Source organism: Larimichthys crocea, chromosome XVII (assembly GCF_000972845.2).
Source record: "Larimichthys crocea isolate SSNF chromosome XVII, L_crocea_2.0, whole genome shotgun sequence".
Lineage (NCBI taxonomy): Eukaryota > Metazoa > Chordata > Actinopteri > Sciaenidae > Larimichthys > Larimichthys crocea.
In genome coordinates this window covers 13,243,754-13,261,374 of record NC_040027.1, presented here as the reverse complement: position 1 = coordinate 13,261,374, position 17,621 = coordinate 13,243,754, and the positions used below count along the sequence as shown (strand labels likewise).

At 44.4% G+C, this 17,621-nt stretch overlaps 1 protein-coding gene across 1 annotated transcript in view; it reads right to left on the bottom strand.

Annotated features, from left to right (window-relative positions):
* The window catches only part of nhsa (Nance-Horan syndrome a (congenital cataracts and dental anomalies)), a 62,457-nt gene extending 47,358 nt beyond the window's left edge, over nt 1-15,099 (bottom strand). The window contains exon 1 of the mRNA XM_027290258.1: nt 14,506-15,099. Coding sequence (XP_027146059.1) covers nt 14,506-14,785 — 280 coding nt within the window. The 5' untranslated portion in view covers nt 14,786-15,099. The remainder of the gene's footprint in view (nt 1-14,505) is intronic.
* Nucleotides 15,100-17,621: the final 2,522 nt, after the last annotated feature.

Genomic DNA, 17,621 nt, shown 5'->3' with positions numbered 1-17,621 from the left:
GTGCAATAATTCAAGTGTTCAACACTAATGCCAAAACACACACTTTACAAAACTGTATCTGGACGCCGTGATCGCATTAACGGAGAGATTCATCTCGCAGACATATCGTGTTTCCTTCCCACCCTGATAAAGAAGCAAACATGAAGCTGAGCACATCAGCTGTACATGCGAGATAAGGCAGCAAACAGAGTTTTAGCTTCTTCCGTATGTACCCATACACATACTGTATGTCATGGTTTGAATCCCTCAGTATCTGCTGCCGTGGTGCCCAGAGGTTGTGTTTTCTGTCACTGTTCCCGTGCCTGTAAAGTCTACTGCACTACTGTGTCTTCCTCAAAGTCGTCCGTTTGCCAGAGTGCTACGTTTCACTCTGGCAGCCCGACAGGTCGAGCACAGAGATCTTTCTTTGGCCGAGCACCAACATCAACAACAATCAAGGAAACAATGAATACCAAATAGGGTGCGGGAATGTGTTCTTCATATGGACGAGAGCAACGCCTGACACGAACATTAAGGTAGTAAAAGACTGCGCGATACTAATGAATGGACTTTTCATGACCTCAGAGAAACATGTGGACTTTTTTTTTAGATACTTACAGCTCAGGGATTATTTCATAAAGGACACTGAGGCTAAATGAATGTAAAACATCACACTCTACTTCAAATTCATGAATGTGGAGGGAGTATGGGCGGAAAAATGTAACCTGCAGCTTCATCATATAAAATAAAGAGTAAGCAAAGTGGCTCACAGCAGCCATGCGGGCCGAACCATGCACATATTTTCTGGTTATGCACTAAAGTGCACTCCTCTTGAGATAACGCCAACGCCACAATTAAAGATATTCTGAATCTGAACCAAATGAATGCAAGATCATGTACCTTGGACATGTAAGTCATGATGGACACTAACTTTGGTGTAATTGAGATCTATAGTATAAAAAAAATGACCTACCAACTTCGATTAAAAGAGAATATCTCTGCTACTAAATGGGAAAATGGGTGATGAACTGAATATTGTATAAAATATAAAAGAAACAAAATTTGATTTCATCTGTTTCGACTGCAGCCGTGACTGTCGGCTGATGTGTTTAAGCATGTTTCTGTTTTTTCTCGGGTGTCTCTCCTTTTTTGTTGAATTCATGAACAAAAACTTTAGTTTGGCCCTCTGTCAATGATTAACACTTCCTTGAATACGCTCTTCTCAAAGACATTCAACAATAAGCCGCCGTAAAAAAAAAAAAAAAAAAGACACAACAAAAGGCAGCGCGAGTGTCATTGAAGGACAAATGGCCTGCAAACACACAAAAAAAAGCCTAAACAGCTACAGTTGAGACTTGACTGTCCAAGGCGCCGTCATAAAATACGGGATGACTTGTGTCCTGTAAATACGTCTCAGTCACAGCGTCGGGGTAAATGACTCCCTGATGTGGATAAAACAAACGGCGGTGCGATGCAAAGATCAGAGCCCCTCCCCGTGTCCTGAGAGATCAGACGCACGTAATCTCCCCTCGTCCTGGGTAGACGACACGGTCCTACGCTGTCCCAGTTTACCACGCGGGGCCATCTGCAGAGTCACAGATGGTCTTACAGGTTCCCACATTGAGACGGAGGGGTTAACCTGATACAGACAGAGCGAGAGCTGCTTTTGATAACTCATCATAATCTGCCTCGGTATGCAGTTTATTATGCTTTTAAGCTCGGAATAACACAGCAGATATTTTTCACACCGTATCCATGCCTTCATCCACAACCTGGATCTCGTAAAAAAAACACAATATGCATGTGGTTTTGATACTGTCTGAATGAAGTCGGCTTTGATCCACCACTGAAAAACACAGCGCCCACGCCTCGGGGTCCACCCCGTTCAAACTAACACTGGCTGAACAGAAGAAGAAAAAAAAAACGACGCCTTTATGACGGGAATGAATAGACATCATCAAGGTGATAAATGAGGCATTTCTGTCACAAGCTGGTGCCACCGTGTATTTAGTTTGAGAGCGAACAAATAAAGCTGACAGTGAGACTTCAAATCAGTGGTCGCCAACGTGTCCTGCCAACCGAGTCCAACTGTTACATTTCTTCCTTTAGACAAAGTGCTGCCGAGGTAACTGTCCACACATTAATTGAATGGAGAGACTTCCTCCCGTGGACGAGATCTCTGTTCCTGATTGGCGTCATCCCAGCATGGGAGCCCGTGACCTTGACCTCACGCTAAAGGTGAAAACGGGTACGGCTTGGAGACTCTTGAGCTGTGATGGGTGAGTGTGGCCTGGCTTTGTGTCCCTCAATGGAGAGGTAATGAGTCACACAAAACTTCCCAGCAGCAGGCCAGCTGGCATGCAGCTTCGCCTGCACAAAGAGGGAGATCTGCGAGCCTTCGCCCCAACGCCGGTCTGTTTCGGCGTGGCAGACGTTCAAGCGAAAGCGCTGCTTTCCATTTCATTTGCACAAGTGCCTTTATGTCTGGATCTCAGTCAGACATGTCTCTCTCTCTGTCTGTGCGTGTTTCTGTTTTCTTGAGGGATCGTCTGACTCACCTCGACTCTCCTCTCATTTACTGACTGCTGCAGACTCAGCCTCGGCCACAACCTGGGTGAGGATGCACTCGGATGTGACCGGTCAAGCCACATTTGAAAGTAGCTGGAGACACATTTAACCACACGGGTAGCAGAAGTTTGAATGCAAATGCTTTCAAAGGCTACCTAGTCAAATTTGTAGTGCGTGAACAGCAGGACCGGCCTCTCACACACACACATGGATGTGGGTGATTTGCCTATTTCCAAAGATCAGAAAAGGTTTTGACGCTTGCACCTGAGCCAAGGTGCCAAAATAACAGTTGAAAGAGGAAATGTGCATTTATTATGCAACCATCGTAGTTTCCAACACTGATACACATCATGAACTGGCCTTTTGACAACGTAATTTAAATTTATGTGAAGTAGCCAAGCAGCAACCTCTGTGGCTGTGAAGTGACAAAAACTGCAGTTCCTCAAACGTCCACTTGAAGCTGGCTACAGAAGTGAGTCAGTCTCCGTAAGTCCCCATGTTAAAATGTCCAACTTCACAGCAGAAATAAACATGTTTACAGCCTGGTACAAAAAACAGTTTTGGTCTCTATAGATAATTTCGGAGGCAGAACTGCCGACATGGCGGCGTCAGACACAGAAACCCGGATGATTTTCAAAACAAAACACCTCGTGCAAACTGCAGATCTTAAAACAGCCCAAAGGGAAACAATTTAACTACGCAGCATAATCTGGCAACATGGCGGCGGTCAGAGCCGTCACGGATACGCCGTCCATTCTTTATGCAGTCAGTGAAAGTAGGAAATGACAAACAATCAGAGTCACGCTGGGTTCGGCTAAACCTCAGCGGTGCTTTTAGTCGGTGGGCAGGATTTGCTCGCTCATATTTTTTATTATAAGATGCATAAAAACGGTCTTGTAAAACACAAACCTCACATGGTAAAGAGTTATTTGGGGATGTTAGAGAGTTGGAAAGAAAACACAAAATATCTCAGTTTCCCACAGAAGGAAAAAGTTACACACACACACACACACACACACACACACACTGAAACATACAAACAAACCCTGATGTCTGGTTACAGTTTAGGAGTATTCCTCTGAGTATTCCTGCAGGAGAAGAGAGTCTATGAATGAAAGTCCGTGCTGCTAATGAAAGACACCTTCCACAGCGCTGTGGGCTCCAACAGATGGGCCTTATCAATAACAACACAGCAGCACCTCTAGGTACTTTCCCCCTCGCATGCCCGGGCTACCATTTCAGATACAGCCCGCGGGGAAGGAATACTCTGTCCAGATAAACTGATGTAAACAATCCACAGCGGGCTGACCCTCCATTAGTTCTGTGATGTAACGGAGGCCAGCAGCCCTCACATTTCCCATAAATGTCTTGTCATAAAAAGCTATTTCCAGGAACTATTTCTCTGGGGTCTGACAGTGAAAACAAGCCCAAACCACAAGGGTGCTCCCGAAAACAGTGAATCTTGTTCAAGACAAATCTTACAAAATGTTATAAACGTGCATACAGATGCTGAAGTGCACTCACGTTTCATCCGAAAAAACGCGAGTCAGTCATAACGAGCGAAAGCCGTGCCAGCTGTAATGATCTTTGGCATCGTTGTTACACACCTTGCACAGAGTTATTCACATACTGACTCCTGTTTAAAGCCACCTTTGTTCTTTTTGGCTGCGTTCGGGCTTTAGGTATTCGTCTCGATTCCTAGTTTTTAACTGTTGCCCGCAGCATTCATAACTTCACCAAAATAACCCGAGGAAGCCGAGAAGCTTTCCAGGCAATTTTCTTCCCATCCCATACCGTAGATCCTGTCCTGAAGTGCACAGCACACAAAGCAAAGATTTTAAAACATCCATGCCAGCAGTCTTCTCGATGTTACTTCTGCTCTTTCTGCGGGAGTGGAAAGAAAAAAACAAGGCTAATTTGATTGATTTAACAATGTATAACTAAAAATGAAGATAAACTCTTACAGTAAGTTGCTCGGTGATGGCTCGCTGCCTGACGTAGGGGTGGCTGTGCCAAGAAAAGACTGGGCAAATCATCACAAAAGCCGTTATGATGGAGGATATGAAACTGGGTTTGTCCCAAATATTCTTTCATTTTTTCTCTCAGTGTTATGAGAGTACAGACATACTGACTACTCTGCATCACCAGTACACATCCATCCACATTATGAACTCTATGTCTTGTCTACAGTAAACAAAGTCGTAGTTTGTTAAGTTAGAATTACACTATTGTTTCAGCAGCAAGACAGCTCCAGACAGTTTTGGATAAGACATAACATCACAGGTTCTGACAGTATAAAGAATGGACAGCGTATCCATGACACCCACAGGTTTCTGGTCCGTCTTGAAGCTCGAAACCGCCGCCATGTCGGCTGTCCTGCCTCTTACGACTACTGGACGTGGATCGTCGGGAGCTCAAACAAGCCATCTGTAATGGCAACTACCTGTCAATCAAAGCGTCTACTTTGTTAATTATGCATAACTTTAACTTTATAGAGACCAAAACTGTTTTTGTACCGGGCTGTAAACATGTTTATTTTAACATGGGGACTTATGGAGACTGACTCGTTTTGTAGCCCGTCTCAAGTGGACGTTTGAGGAACTGCAGTTTTTGGCACTTCTGCATTGGCTTCACTTCAAACAGACGTGGAGGTTGCCGCTCGGCCACCGTATGTCTGAATCTAAACAGGTGGAGTCCGAGAGGATTTAACCATTTCTGTACTTTCATTGTGGAAACGTAACAATACAGCGTTTCATTCAACACAATGTTGTCGGTGCTCGGATGTCAGTGGAAGTTCCCTCCAAGTCGCAACTCCCCTGTGAGCTCCGAGAGAGCACAACCTTTGGATCAGTAACTGGATCTTTCTTCAGGGGTGAGAATCCATTTCTTGTAAACATGTGGGATAGATTGATGGTGAGCTAGAATTTCCTGTTTTGTCGCATGAACGTATCTAACGGTAAGAGCTGCGTGCTGCAGGGTCTGTGGAAGTTTGATGCGTCATGAGGTCGGGAAAAGTAAAACAAGAAGGATTAACTTGGAATTGAAATGAACCCAGCTTCTGATTCAAAGAGAAAGTGAACACTTGATGACTCATTTGAGTGCCGCATACCCAGACTACAGTCTCCCAGTTTCAGTTTTACTAGAACTCACTGTGCCGTGATTAGTGCTGTATCAAATATTAACCCGTGCAACTGCACCCAGACCGCGAGGCTTCAATTCTAGGTTGATTAGTGGTCAGTAAATGTTTAATTCAGAGAGCTGCAGAACATAATGGAGAGCGGGTCATCCATTTTTATGGCAAAGCACTTTTTTGCTGCTATAGCAGGATGGTCTCTCCCCAGTGGGGCTGCTGGGAGCGAGTCTGGCTGAGTCTCAAACTCAAGAAACTGGGATACAGAGATGAGTGAAAGCGAGAGAGAGAGCGAGAGAGACCCAGAAGCTCAGAGAGAAAGCAGTCAGAGGAGGAGAACAAAGTATACAAAATGCCTGAGGGAGCGAGCAGGCACAGAAATTACTGGCAAGGATAAAAGATGAATCCGGATGGCGAGGAAATATCCCAGCGGAGGAGGAGGAGGAGGGTATAAATGAGGGAGGAACAAAAGCCGGTGCAGGAGGGTGAAGTTTGCGTGTGCTTCCGAGCACAATGAGCCTCTCGTGCCGACCTGTCCGAGGAAAGCGTGGAGGCCTCGGGTCATTCTCGGTGGCACAACTCCTGCTATCTGGAGCATTAAAACGATGCACATCTGGAATCAGATCTTAGCTATGACAGAGTGATTTCTTTACTAGGTGAGATTTGGCTTTTTCGCTAAGGCAGGACTAGTCTTAGGACTGACTCTGCCCCTACGTGGGAAGGTGTTGAAGTGACGAGAAGCAGAGCGCCCGAAAAGTCTCTGTATCCAGGTCAGTGACGCTCGTTCACAAACACTCCACCAGCCCTGCTACAGGGCGCCTTCCACTTCTTGCACTAAAAGTGTAAATCAGTGTGACAAGTGAGGGCCCACAGGACCCGAACGAACACAGCAGGATCCAGATAAGGCCGCGGAGAGAGAGAGAGAGAGAGAGAGAGAGAGAGAGAGAGAGAGAGAGAGAGAGCGAGGGGAGGCCGGCCTGAAATGGCAGCAAATACGAGAGAGAGCGTGGGACGGTTTATTAGATCAGACCACAAACCGGACAGAAAATATAAAATGTCTTCTGACTGAGGCTTGTCGAGTTTAATTACCAAGTCAAGTCATACGAGGCAAGAAGAGAGATGAAACCTAGAAAAACATTAAACGAATAGTTTGACATTTTGGGAAAATACTTTTATGTGCTGTCTGGCAAACAGTTAGATGTCTCTGTAGCTAATTTCAACTGTACTGAGGGTGAATTTTTATAGAACTCACCTGTTCAAATTATATTAAGGTTTAAAGTTATGCAGAATTAAGAGTGTGGCAGCTTTGATTGACAGGTAGGTGCCGTTGCAGATGGCTTGTTAGAGCAACCGGGCATCATTCAGCACTTTAGGTCTGTCAGTGCTCCACGATTTTTAGCTGGGAGGTAGAAGAGGAAGGACTGTCAACATGGTGGCAGCCAGCTTCAAAACATCTCTCCAGAAAGCTTCCTTATAGTGTCAGCGGTCTGGCTCTGTCTAAACGTTTAAAATATTCCACCTGTCATCGTGTTTGCTGTCGTATAGCTTGATGGTTTTTTGCCATACAAGAGCAGCGTATAAATGACATGTTGAGGATTTACGGGAGGTTATGAGCCAGACTGCTTCTTGGCCGGGTGCGGTGACTTCCTTTGGACAAAAGCAGGAGAGCTGTTTCCTTCTTGTTTCTGGTCTTTAAGCTAAGCTGAAGTAACTCTCTGGCTGTAGTTTCATATTTGACAGAGACATGACAGTGGCATCTATAGTATCAAAACTCAAAACCAACAGTAGAAGCAGCTGGCAGGTTGCTTTAAATACTCGTTATGGAGATAATGTGATTACAACAACACAATATCGCTGAACATCTCTCAGCTTGGATGAGATTTCTCCAACTCTTCGGATATTTCACGAGTGAAGACAAATCCATCAGATCTACACAGATGAATCCTGCGTTTAAACACACCCTCATGTCCACAGGTGCTCTCTCTCTCTCTTTTTTTTTTTTCTGCATCGCTTGGTGTGATGGTGGGATGATTGATGAAAAGCCTCTTTCAACTTTAAAGACTCGAGCTGAGCTGATCCACCGGCTCGTACACGGAGGCGCGTGAGGGGAGTTCACATTCCAGTCAAATCCCAGTCTGAACACCTGCGAGGGGAAAAGACTACAACTTCACATGTGTTTCCTTCCTGTTAAAATACCAACCCGGCCCTCACCACCCAGCGTTTGTGCACCTCGGGTCAGGGGAGAATATCTTCTATCTATCTATCTTTGATTTGCATACACATCGAGATCATTTCCTCTTGGCAAACCGAGTGTCTTTCAAACATCAGGGGGAGAATTTACCTCGTAAAAGATTATTTTTATACAGCCGTGACTCACTCTTTGCGTCTCAGATCTTTTATCTCTCACTTCCCACTAATCTCTCTCAGCAGATAGCAAGCAAACTCTTTATGTGAAGTAAAAAAGAGACTTCATGAGAGTTTCACTTTACTTTTTAATCTTCTCCTCCTGCAAAGAAAGTGTCTTATCATTTCTGTAGGACTTATTCCATTGCGTAACATTTAAGTCTTGTCTTTGTGACTTTGTGGTGGGACTGTGGAGGAGCACAAAAGCCTGGCCGGGAGATCGTCTCATTTAAAGACTGAGTCTGAGACAGTCGAGGGAGGAAACTCACGCAGGTGGCCTGAAATGCTTCTGGCTAGTGGTGGCAAGACAAAGAGCAGCCGACAATAGTTTTATAGCCCTGAGAGCTGTCAATATTTCTCCAGGTTTCCAAGGAAAGGAATGCGGTGAGGCGTTGTAAACTGCATGCTACAGTAAAGTTAGTTTAACGTGAAGTCAGACGTGTATTTATTTGATGTTTGGGTTAAAAATCCTGACGGCTACATGTGGGTCCAGACGGAGCAGATGTTGTAGAGGCGAGAGCAGAGCAGAGACTATCTCTCCTGGATAAATAAAGATGAGGTCACGCTGATCTTTATTCAGTGTCAGATATTACAAGCTGTGCCGGTACAAGAGGTACAAGAATGCTTCATTCAGCAGGGGAGTACCAGGTACAGGTCACAGTTTATGACTTCAGTTCAAGAGTTCAGAGCTGAAAATTAAGATTTAAAACTCTAAAACTATCCATGCAGCTGCTCAATGTGTCCCAACGTCAAAGCTTTCTAGAGATTGTGGAGTTTCCCAAACTGGATAAATACCACACATATAAACACAAAACCCCCTTGCTAGTTCAGTCCTGTAGTGACTAAGATATCTGCCATGGACACATTTAGCTACAAAGTTCGTGAACTTCACGACGTGTTCGCAGCTGATGGAGGACGTGATGCAAACATTTCCAATAAGTCCACAGTGTTGTAAAGTCCAAAAGTCAAAATGTATTGAAAAAAAGATCAACATAATCATCTCCAAACTTCACAACATGTTTTTATCTAATGAAATACTGCACGTCAGTCCAATTAGTCGACCTTTAGTCTTTAAAAACATTTTCTCTGCAGTCTTGTTGATCTCTGATGCGCCGCACACAAACAAAGCCTAACAGCGCCATAAAATCCAGTATATTCATTAAAGAAAGTTGAATTTCAGGTGTATCACTTTATTAAAGGTTGATTTCCGTGTTGACAGTTTAATCACCCCTTTTCCCTGGACCTGGGTTTTCCTGGTCCGCTGACCTGTGGCTATTCAGTATCATGTCAAACATTAAATCCACTCTAATTGGCCGGTCAAGTCTTTAGAGGCCGGGTGATAAGCAAGATGGGGGGCGGCTGTGTTTGCTCTATTGTGTTTTGAAGGGGTGTGTAGAGAGGAGGGGGAGGAAAAGGTGGGGGTTCGAGGTCAGCGGGCTTTTTAAGGTCAGAGGGTGGATGACTTCAACCCCCATCTCCTCCTCCTCCTCCTCCTCTTTGGGACAAGCTTGAATTGTCCTCAGAGCTCCATAATGACTGCTGGGGAATGTTATTTAATAAGTGTGAGTGTATGGATGAGACACACACACACACACACACACCTCAGGGTGGATAGATAGCTTATCACGGTCCCCCCGATTCCTGCCGCAGAAAAAACAATCCCCTCTCTCGCCAACAACAAACGAGAGCTTAACTTCCTCTGAAGGAACACACACATGCATACCAGCGGAGAGGCCCTAAACACACTCATGTCGGTCTATATACCTGAAAATATACAGAAGACCAGCGAGAGGTCTTGAGGTGAGTGTATAGACACTCAGGAGCACTTGCTCTCGTGGAGGGTCCCACCACAGGAATGTAAAGTGTAATCACTCACACATTTCCCTCGAGCAAACCGATGAAAAAAAAAACCCTTCACCTTAATTTTAACAAAACGTCTGCTTTCATAAACAAACACAGCCTCAACCCGCCCCCCCCACACACACACACACTCTCCCCTCCTAATCACACCGAGGCCAGCCTTCCAGGCCAATTTAAGGAGCACGTGTGGGGTGCAAGGTCCCAGAAGTGCAAGCGAGCACTGCGGTTTCCTGGTCACTGGCTTTTAGGAATGCTTGACTTGACAGAACGGTTTCAGCAGAAAAACCACTTCAATCACAGGCCGAGCAATCCACCGAGGGCCGAGGTGCTGAGACACACACATAGTTAATGGAGCCGAGTGAAACCTTGAGTTCAACTTGGTACAAAGACCGCACTTCTCATTTCAATGTCAAACGACTCGGGGGTATAAAAATAATTTGCTGACAATGAACTGTTTATGCCGTGTTATCGAGTTACAGTGTAAAAATCCTGAACAAAGAACATTGGTTTGTTCAAAGTTTGGGACTTTTCTTTTTCATAGAGCCTTGCTCGCACAAAAAAAAAGAAAAAGTGCAGAGTCAGAGCGCCGAGTAAAAGTCGCCAGGAAGTAGAAAGATATGATGACATTACGAGACAAATAAATCAACAGGGCGCAGCATCATGGCTGTCTGGGCCTTCTCATTGTCTGTCTGGGAAGAGAGGAGGGGAGGAGGGGAAGGTGCAGGAATAAATGAGCGAGCCTTTGAAAACCTGCTCTATAATTAGCAGGGGTACTATATCAACGGCAGGTTGTCTGGACCTGCAGAAATATGCTTACGGTTCTGATAATGAAAGAGGAAAGAGGCTCTCGATCCTCTTCTATCCGATGTGTTTCCTCTCTTTGTGTGCGTGATTTAAAGCCTGCGATCACTATGAGAAGAGAAGAGGTTGCATTAACATTATATTTGATTGAACTTTTTGATTATCTGAAGCTCTCTCGTGTATCCTGACATGGATTGTATTGACCTCGGATGCAGCGTTCATTGACTCGTTGTCGCGGCCTCACTTAGTAAATCAAAGTCCCAGTAATGGCCGGACTGGGTCAATGAAATGCAGAAGGGGAAGGCTAATGTGTTTTCCTGCTCTAGTAGTGTATGTAGTACTGCTGTCCACAGGATTCATTCCAGGCTGCACAAACGTCTCAATGCTGGAGTTCGGAAAGGAGGACGGTAACTGCAGAGTGTAAATACACGACGGTGCTTAATCTTACTCCAGGGGTTGTTTAAGTGAGCGGACTGTGGAAAAGCATAAAGCACCTTTAAGCCAGTGAGAAATTGGAACTGCTGCAGGCCGCAGTCCTTTACTGAAATGTTTCTGTCGTGTCACATGTTGTACGTGTCAAGCGAGGTATTGTATAAGATGATTTGTTTGAGGTTAAACATTTAAGCTGACCGCACTTGACAGCTACAAATGTACGACTACAAGTTTAAAGCACGCTTAATTAGTCTGCAAACATACGAGGGAGCTGTGCACACTCTTACCTCAAAGATAAGTTATATATTAATTTGCAACACTTTTCTTGGTTTACGTTACATTGAATTCAGATTTGTATGCACATCATTATCATCCAACCATCCACGCCTGTGAAATATATTTATATATTATATATATTATATGTTTTGCTCAAGGCATTTCATCAGTGAATCACATTTCTACTGAAGGTTTGTGTTTTAATACTACAACAACCGTAACACATCTTATCACTTTCAACCCTATAAAGTCTCACAACATTTTCGTGCAAGAGTGTGCGCACAGTTTGTAACACTGCAGGCTGATTCAGACCAAATCAGACACCATTTTCATTCGAATGAGAAAAACACAACCCGACGGCACGCTGCGGTGGCTTAGGCGGGTGATCAGACCAGTGAAACTGCTCCACAGTCAGCATGAAATATCACTGAAATGGATCGCGATCCAGGTGGATCCAGGTATCATGGCGTAAACTATGATACTCTCCCAGCTGCTTTATTCCGTGTACTCAGCGTCTGTGCTGCAAAACAGCAACACAGAGAAGCTTCTTTGGTTTGTGTTTGTTTGTTTAAGCAGGAGAGATACAGTGGTGGTTAAGCGACACACAGGATGACTGAGGAGTGGGAGCGGTGATTCTGAGAAATAAAACTTCATTTTGTGATTGAAACAAAACGCACCCACACAACCCTGCAGCTAATCGTCACACAAAGCCTAATTTGGTCTGAATTCGGCCTAACGCATGATGGATTTAACGAGATCCCGGTCTCGTACACGTAATGAGCAGAAAAAGCACGACGCGGTGCCAGAAACGTCTCGTGTGTCACTACAGTTTTACTCAGTTGGATCTGTGCTTTTGTGAGACTGTCTCTGGTGCAGTCTATACAAAGAATGTGGTGAACTGCCAGCCATGTGCTCTTGGACCAAAAAAGCCAGAGGGCCACTTGCCGCCACAAATATTACAGCCCCCCCCCTCCTTCCACACTGAGCCTGTGTAACTTAAAACCCAGCAGAGTGCTCTAACATGGGACTGCACTACAGAGCTCGGGCCTGGCTGGAGGAGCTCTGATGGTAGTAGTCGATGGGGTGTCACAGAAGAGATGTCCAAACACAGGGCTGAGAGATACATGCCAGGCTTCTTGGTGTGTTTATGTGTGTTAAAGTGGGTGTGTGTGTGTGTGTGTGTGAGGAAAAGAGACAAGAAGTGAAAGAGAGAGTGCTCCGCAGAGAAAACTTCTTTGCTGTAACATTTGTGTACTGGGATCTCATTATTTAGTTAGACTCCTGTATAAATAGCCATGTCAATCAATCAGGGGCGGCAGAATCTTCACACAAGTGTCTATATATGGGCGTCTCTTACAGCTGGTGTTGCTGATGGAGAATAAGAAGCTCGATATGAAGTCAAAGAGAGACCCCGCACTTCTGGCAAACCATGTCGTTTGACCTGATTGTGTCAGCGCCGTGCCAAGCGTTTAAAAATATGCCTGCATACCACAGAACAAGCAGGTAAACAGCTACAGTGTTACACAACAGCTTCTTCCACACGGCAGGGGACGGGGAAGGTGGCTTACACGGGACGGCAGCACCAATGAGTGCATATCTGATTCTCCATAATCCAGTATGGGCGAATGAATCTGCAGCTGTGTCCTTCTTCAGCGGTCGTTCTGGGGACAAGTCACAGCCACATCATTAAATAAAAAAAAGCCCACCCCCGCCTACTGAACCTTCAGCGCCTTGAACTGCTTCATTTACACTAATTGTTATTCAGATGAGGGAGGGGTACTGTTGTTTAAAGGCTGCCTCTGACACCGTTAATATGAAAAGCACAATTAAGAGTAATTAGGGTGTGTTATCTGACCTCCTGTACGACAACATGCAGCATCACTTCATCCGAAGCAGCTTCCCACATTAAATCAGAGAGCTTAAAAACTATGATAAACTCCATTACCACGATTTGTCTCAGCCCAGCTCAAGAGTGCAGCGTACTTGCAAATCTGAACTGATGGAGCCTCTTCAGATCAGGCTCAAAAACTGTCTTCAGCAACTCTTACAACATCTAGTTATGACCAGGGTGACTCAGGAGCTTCACACACACACATAACTAGTCAGCAAATTCTGCCTCGTGCAAACATCTCTGCAGACGTCAGGTTTAAAAAAAAAAAAGCTGGGGGTCTGCTGGCAGGCAGCATTAAAATACCTTCAAGGCAAAATAACCCACCACAGGAGAGACCACAGGAAACATGGGGCATGCAAAGACTTGCTGAACCTAAACTAAATCCACTCGGGTATGTCCAAGCTGGAGAAACTCTTCCGGCCAGGACAATTCAATTGTAGGAGAGGGGTGCACAGGGTTTCTTAAGTGCTTCCTGGAGAGTATACATAAATACACACACCAATATCACATCACCACATCATCACACACCCCCCAGCCAAGTGACTCAATGGGGGAGACAGAGACTAAAAAGGGAGCCACATGCTGTGTTATCAGGGTAATGAATTCTTACTGGGGGGGGGGGCAAAGTTCAACACATGAAGCAGCTCAGATATATTGTTTTTAAACCTCAAACAACGCAGGTACACCTCTTTCCACCAGGGACCTAAGTGCGTCATAATGTGGACCAGCATAAGAGAGCCCGTCTATAGCTGCGTAATAGCCGGGCTGGCTGCTGCTCGGATGGGGCTGTCACACGCCCCTCAGCCGTGGGAAGAGATGGAACTAACGGTTTACAAAAACAACCATGGAAATAACAATTTTTCTGAAGAAATTAAATTAGTTTGACTTCATAAACTGACGCTGGTGGCGCTCAATTATGAATTTACAGCGACTTTTAAGTAGCTTTCTTTTAGTTTTTGTAACATTTCTGTTCGCCAGCTACTTTTAACGGACTTTATTTTATCTACGTCATTATATTTTCAGGAGCAGTCATTGGTGGACGCCTCCTCGTGCCGTTCTCTTTTCAGAAGGAGAGAGAGAGTCGCGCGCGGGACCGTTGGTGGCAGCTCGTATAAAAACAGACATTTCAAAATAAAAGTCAGAGTAACCGTTAACCGTTACTCACGCACTGCCTCCTGCTTGGGGTCCAGCTCGGAGCACGTCTCCTGAAGTTGGTTAATCTTACTCTGGAGCCCGCTGACCCGCCGGTTGGTGGATGTAAGGTCGTTTTCCAGCTCCTGGAATATGGAGCAGGCATGTCTGGCAAGGTCCGACAGCTGCCGTAAGGTCCGAGATAGAGCCACATTACTGATGGAGACCAGATCCTCGAAAAGCAGACCGTCCTCGTTTGGGATTTGATACCTGCACAGTAACTGAGGTTCCACGGTCCGTTTGGCAAATGGCATGTTGGTGTGGACCGGGGAATAAATCCAATAAAAGTGACCCAAGAGTGAGCAGAAAGCGGTTCTCCTCCCTCGGCCCCTGATCCAGTTTTTCTGAATTCAGCTGCTGCTGCTGCTGATGCCCCCCATCCTTTCATTTGTTAGAGACTGCTGTGCTCCTGGCTGCTGCGCCGGGTCATCTGCTGCCCGAGACGCTGCTGTGTTTTTCACTGCTCCAAAGTAGAGGTGGTTTTTAAAAAAAGGCGGCGGGAAAACTTGGACTGGATCAGGCACAGGGTACTGGATCAGGAGTGTTGAGCGGCCGTGGCTGGCCGCACAGCCCCCGGGAAAAAAAGCTAAATGTATTATTAAATCAAAGCAACATTATTTATGTATACTATATATGTATTATGTATTTTATACTATAAAATACTATATATTATACTATGTATACTATATATGTATTATGTATTTTATACTATAAAATACTATATATTATACTATGTGTACTATATATGTATTATGTATTTTATACTATAAAAAACAGATTTAAAGGTGCAGTGTGTAAGATTTAGAATAAGGCAGACATGGAATATAATATTCATAGCTATATTTTCATGTATGTATAATCACCTGAAATTAAGAATATATTTTGTATTTTTGTTACTCCTTTTGTATCTACAGTGGGAGTGGGTCCCCTTTCTTGGAGGCCGCCATGTTGAAACACTGTGTAGCCCGGAACAGACAAAGTAAATTAGATTAGATATACTTTATTCATCCCACCACGGGGAAATTTACTTGTTACAGCAGCAGAGGAAAGTGTAGCATACACTACAGAATTAAAATTAGAAAAGGCAAAAAACAAACAAACACAATAAACAGACAGAAATATCTATAACCTACACAATAAACACGAAAAACAATCAACCTTCAAAACAGACAAGTACTGAAGATAAAATGTTTTCTAGTTTTTCCTCTGATGTCCTTCCGCCTCAACTCTCTGTGATTTACAAACTTTCTTGATGGACAGTGAAGTAAACTGCTGCCAACTGTAGCTGCTGTTAGCAAACGTTAGCTCACTTTGTTAGCTGAGCTCCACTGAATGTGAGCTCAGAGCTACAGGCCAGTGTTAGTGTTTGGACCACAGGTGTTTTAGACCACCAGGAAGAAGAAGAGGAGGTTTTTTATGGGGGAAGGGAGGGAATGCTGATAGGGAGCAAAACTGGCGTTGTTTCAGAATAGGAGCAGGGCAAACTTGTAACCGAGGCAGAGAGGCGGAAAGACCAAAGGGGTCGATTAAATTCATTTTTATTGTTCATTGATATTTCATATACAGATATGCCATGATGATTGTTCCGTAATATGTACGTTGATGTCCAATATCAAGTCTTATTGTGTTATTTGATCACTTGTGGGCACAATACAGTAGCTATGGAGCATCACAACAGCTTAACCTCAGCCTGCTGTAACTACCTTACACCCAGGGGTGCAGTGGTAAATCCTGAGGTGGGTAAATATACCCACTTTGTTTCCCCTCTTTGCCTCTAGTCTCTCCTTCCATGACACAACATATCCTTCCATGCTAATGCATGATTACAGATGTGTAGTAGTGACTTTAAGTCTCAGAATAAAACCATTTCAGTCTAAACCAGGGATATGAACTGTCACCATAAATGCATCTTAAACTTCTGCAGGCTGGTGCCCTGAATTTTTTTGCCCCTGTCCCTCAAACAGCCTGAGTCTGCCCCTGCATCACACCAAAGGTCTTATGGGCATGTTAAAGTCATACAACTGGAGTGGAAATACAATACAGTGTGCAATAAAGTTGAGTTCAGACCTCTAAACTGGAGAAAATCTCTCTGTCTGTGCATGATGTATAACTTACATATGAATATCCAATAAATACACTCCTTCTAGTGACTGCTATCAGACGTGTCAGTGATGGAATAAATTTGTCTCTTGCTTTAAACCGATAGAAAATCTATTAATACCAAACTTTTTTAACAAAAATATCTGGCTCCAAATGTGAATACTTTCTGGTTTTTAGTCTGTTATGATTATAAATTCAGTGCAGTTGGGTTTTGGATTGTTGATGATTGTTGCCATGTGTTTCCATATGCGTTGGCATGAAAAGATGGTTGAAAATAAGCATTATTCAAGCCCTACTTTTAATTAAAATCTCATTTTTAGAGTTGAGATCAGAGAAAAATGTCAACACTTATGTTACACTTATGTAACATATCCTGGACAAGCATCACAAGTGCTTCTGTTATTTACACTGCAGTGGTTCGGCTGTATAATGAGAGCATTACAGGTGAAAATGGAGAGGGACGGTCAACTTTTTAGGTCAGAGTTATTTTGTTACATCCACTCATCAACAAGCAGGTGAAGGTCAGGTAGTTAAGACAGAAGTAGGCAGGTTATGTGACCAAACATCCCCGAAAGCTGCAGTACATTTGACAAAGATTTGAGCAGGGTTAAAGTTATCATACATCCATTTTTGCAGCTTGCACTGAGTTTTCCTGTTTCACTTTATAATTCCCATGTCTACGTCCATCTCACCTCTGTATGCAGACCTGACAGCCTGCGCCGAGCTTCATTCACATTTGCTGAATGAGTGTTTAGCTAAATCCCACCAGCTGACGGGGACAGAATCGGCAGAGGTGACAGCCTAAAAGCCCCCTTCCTGTGGCCTAACTAATGTCCACACCAGAAGTGCAACCTTTGCAAAGCCCGGGCCCGGGACAAAGGAGAGATGAGAGGAATGGCGTATGGCGTCATCTTTGAGTAATGGTGCCACGACAAAAGGGCTAACTTGAACGGACAAAAGCTGGTAATCTTTGTTGTGAGAAGGGTCAGC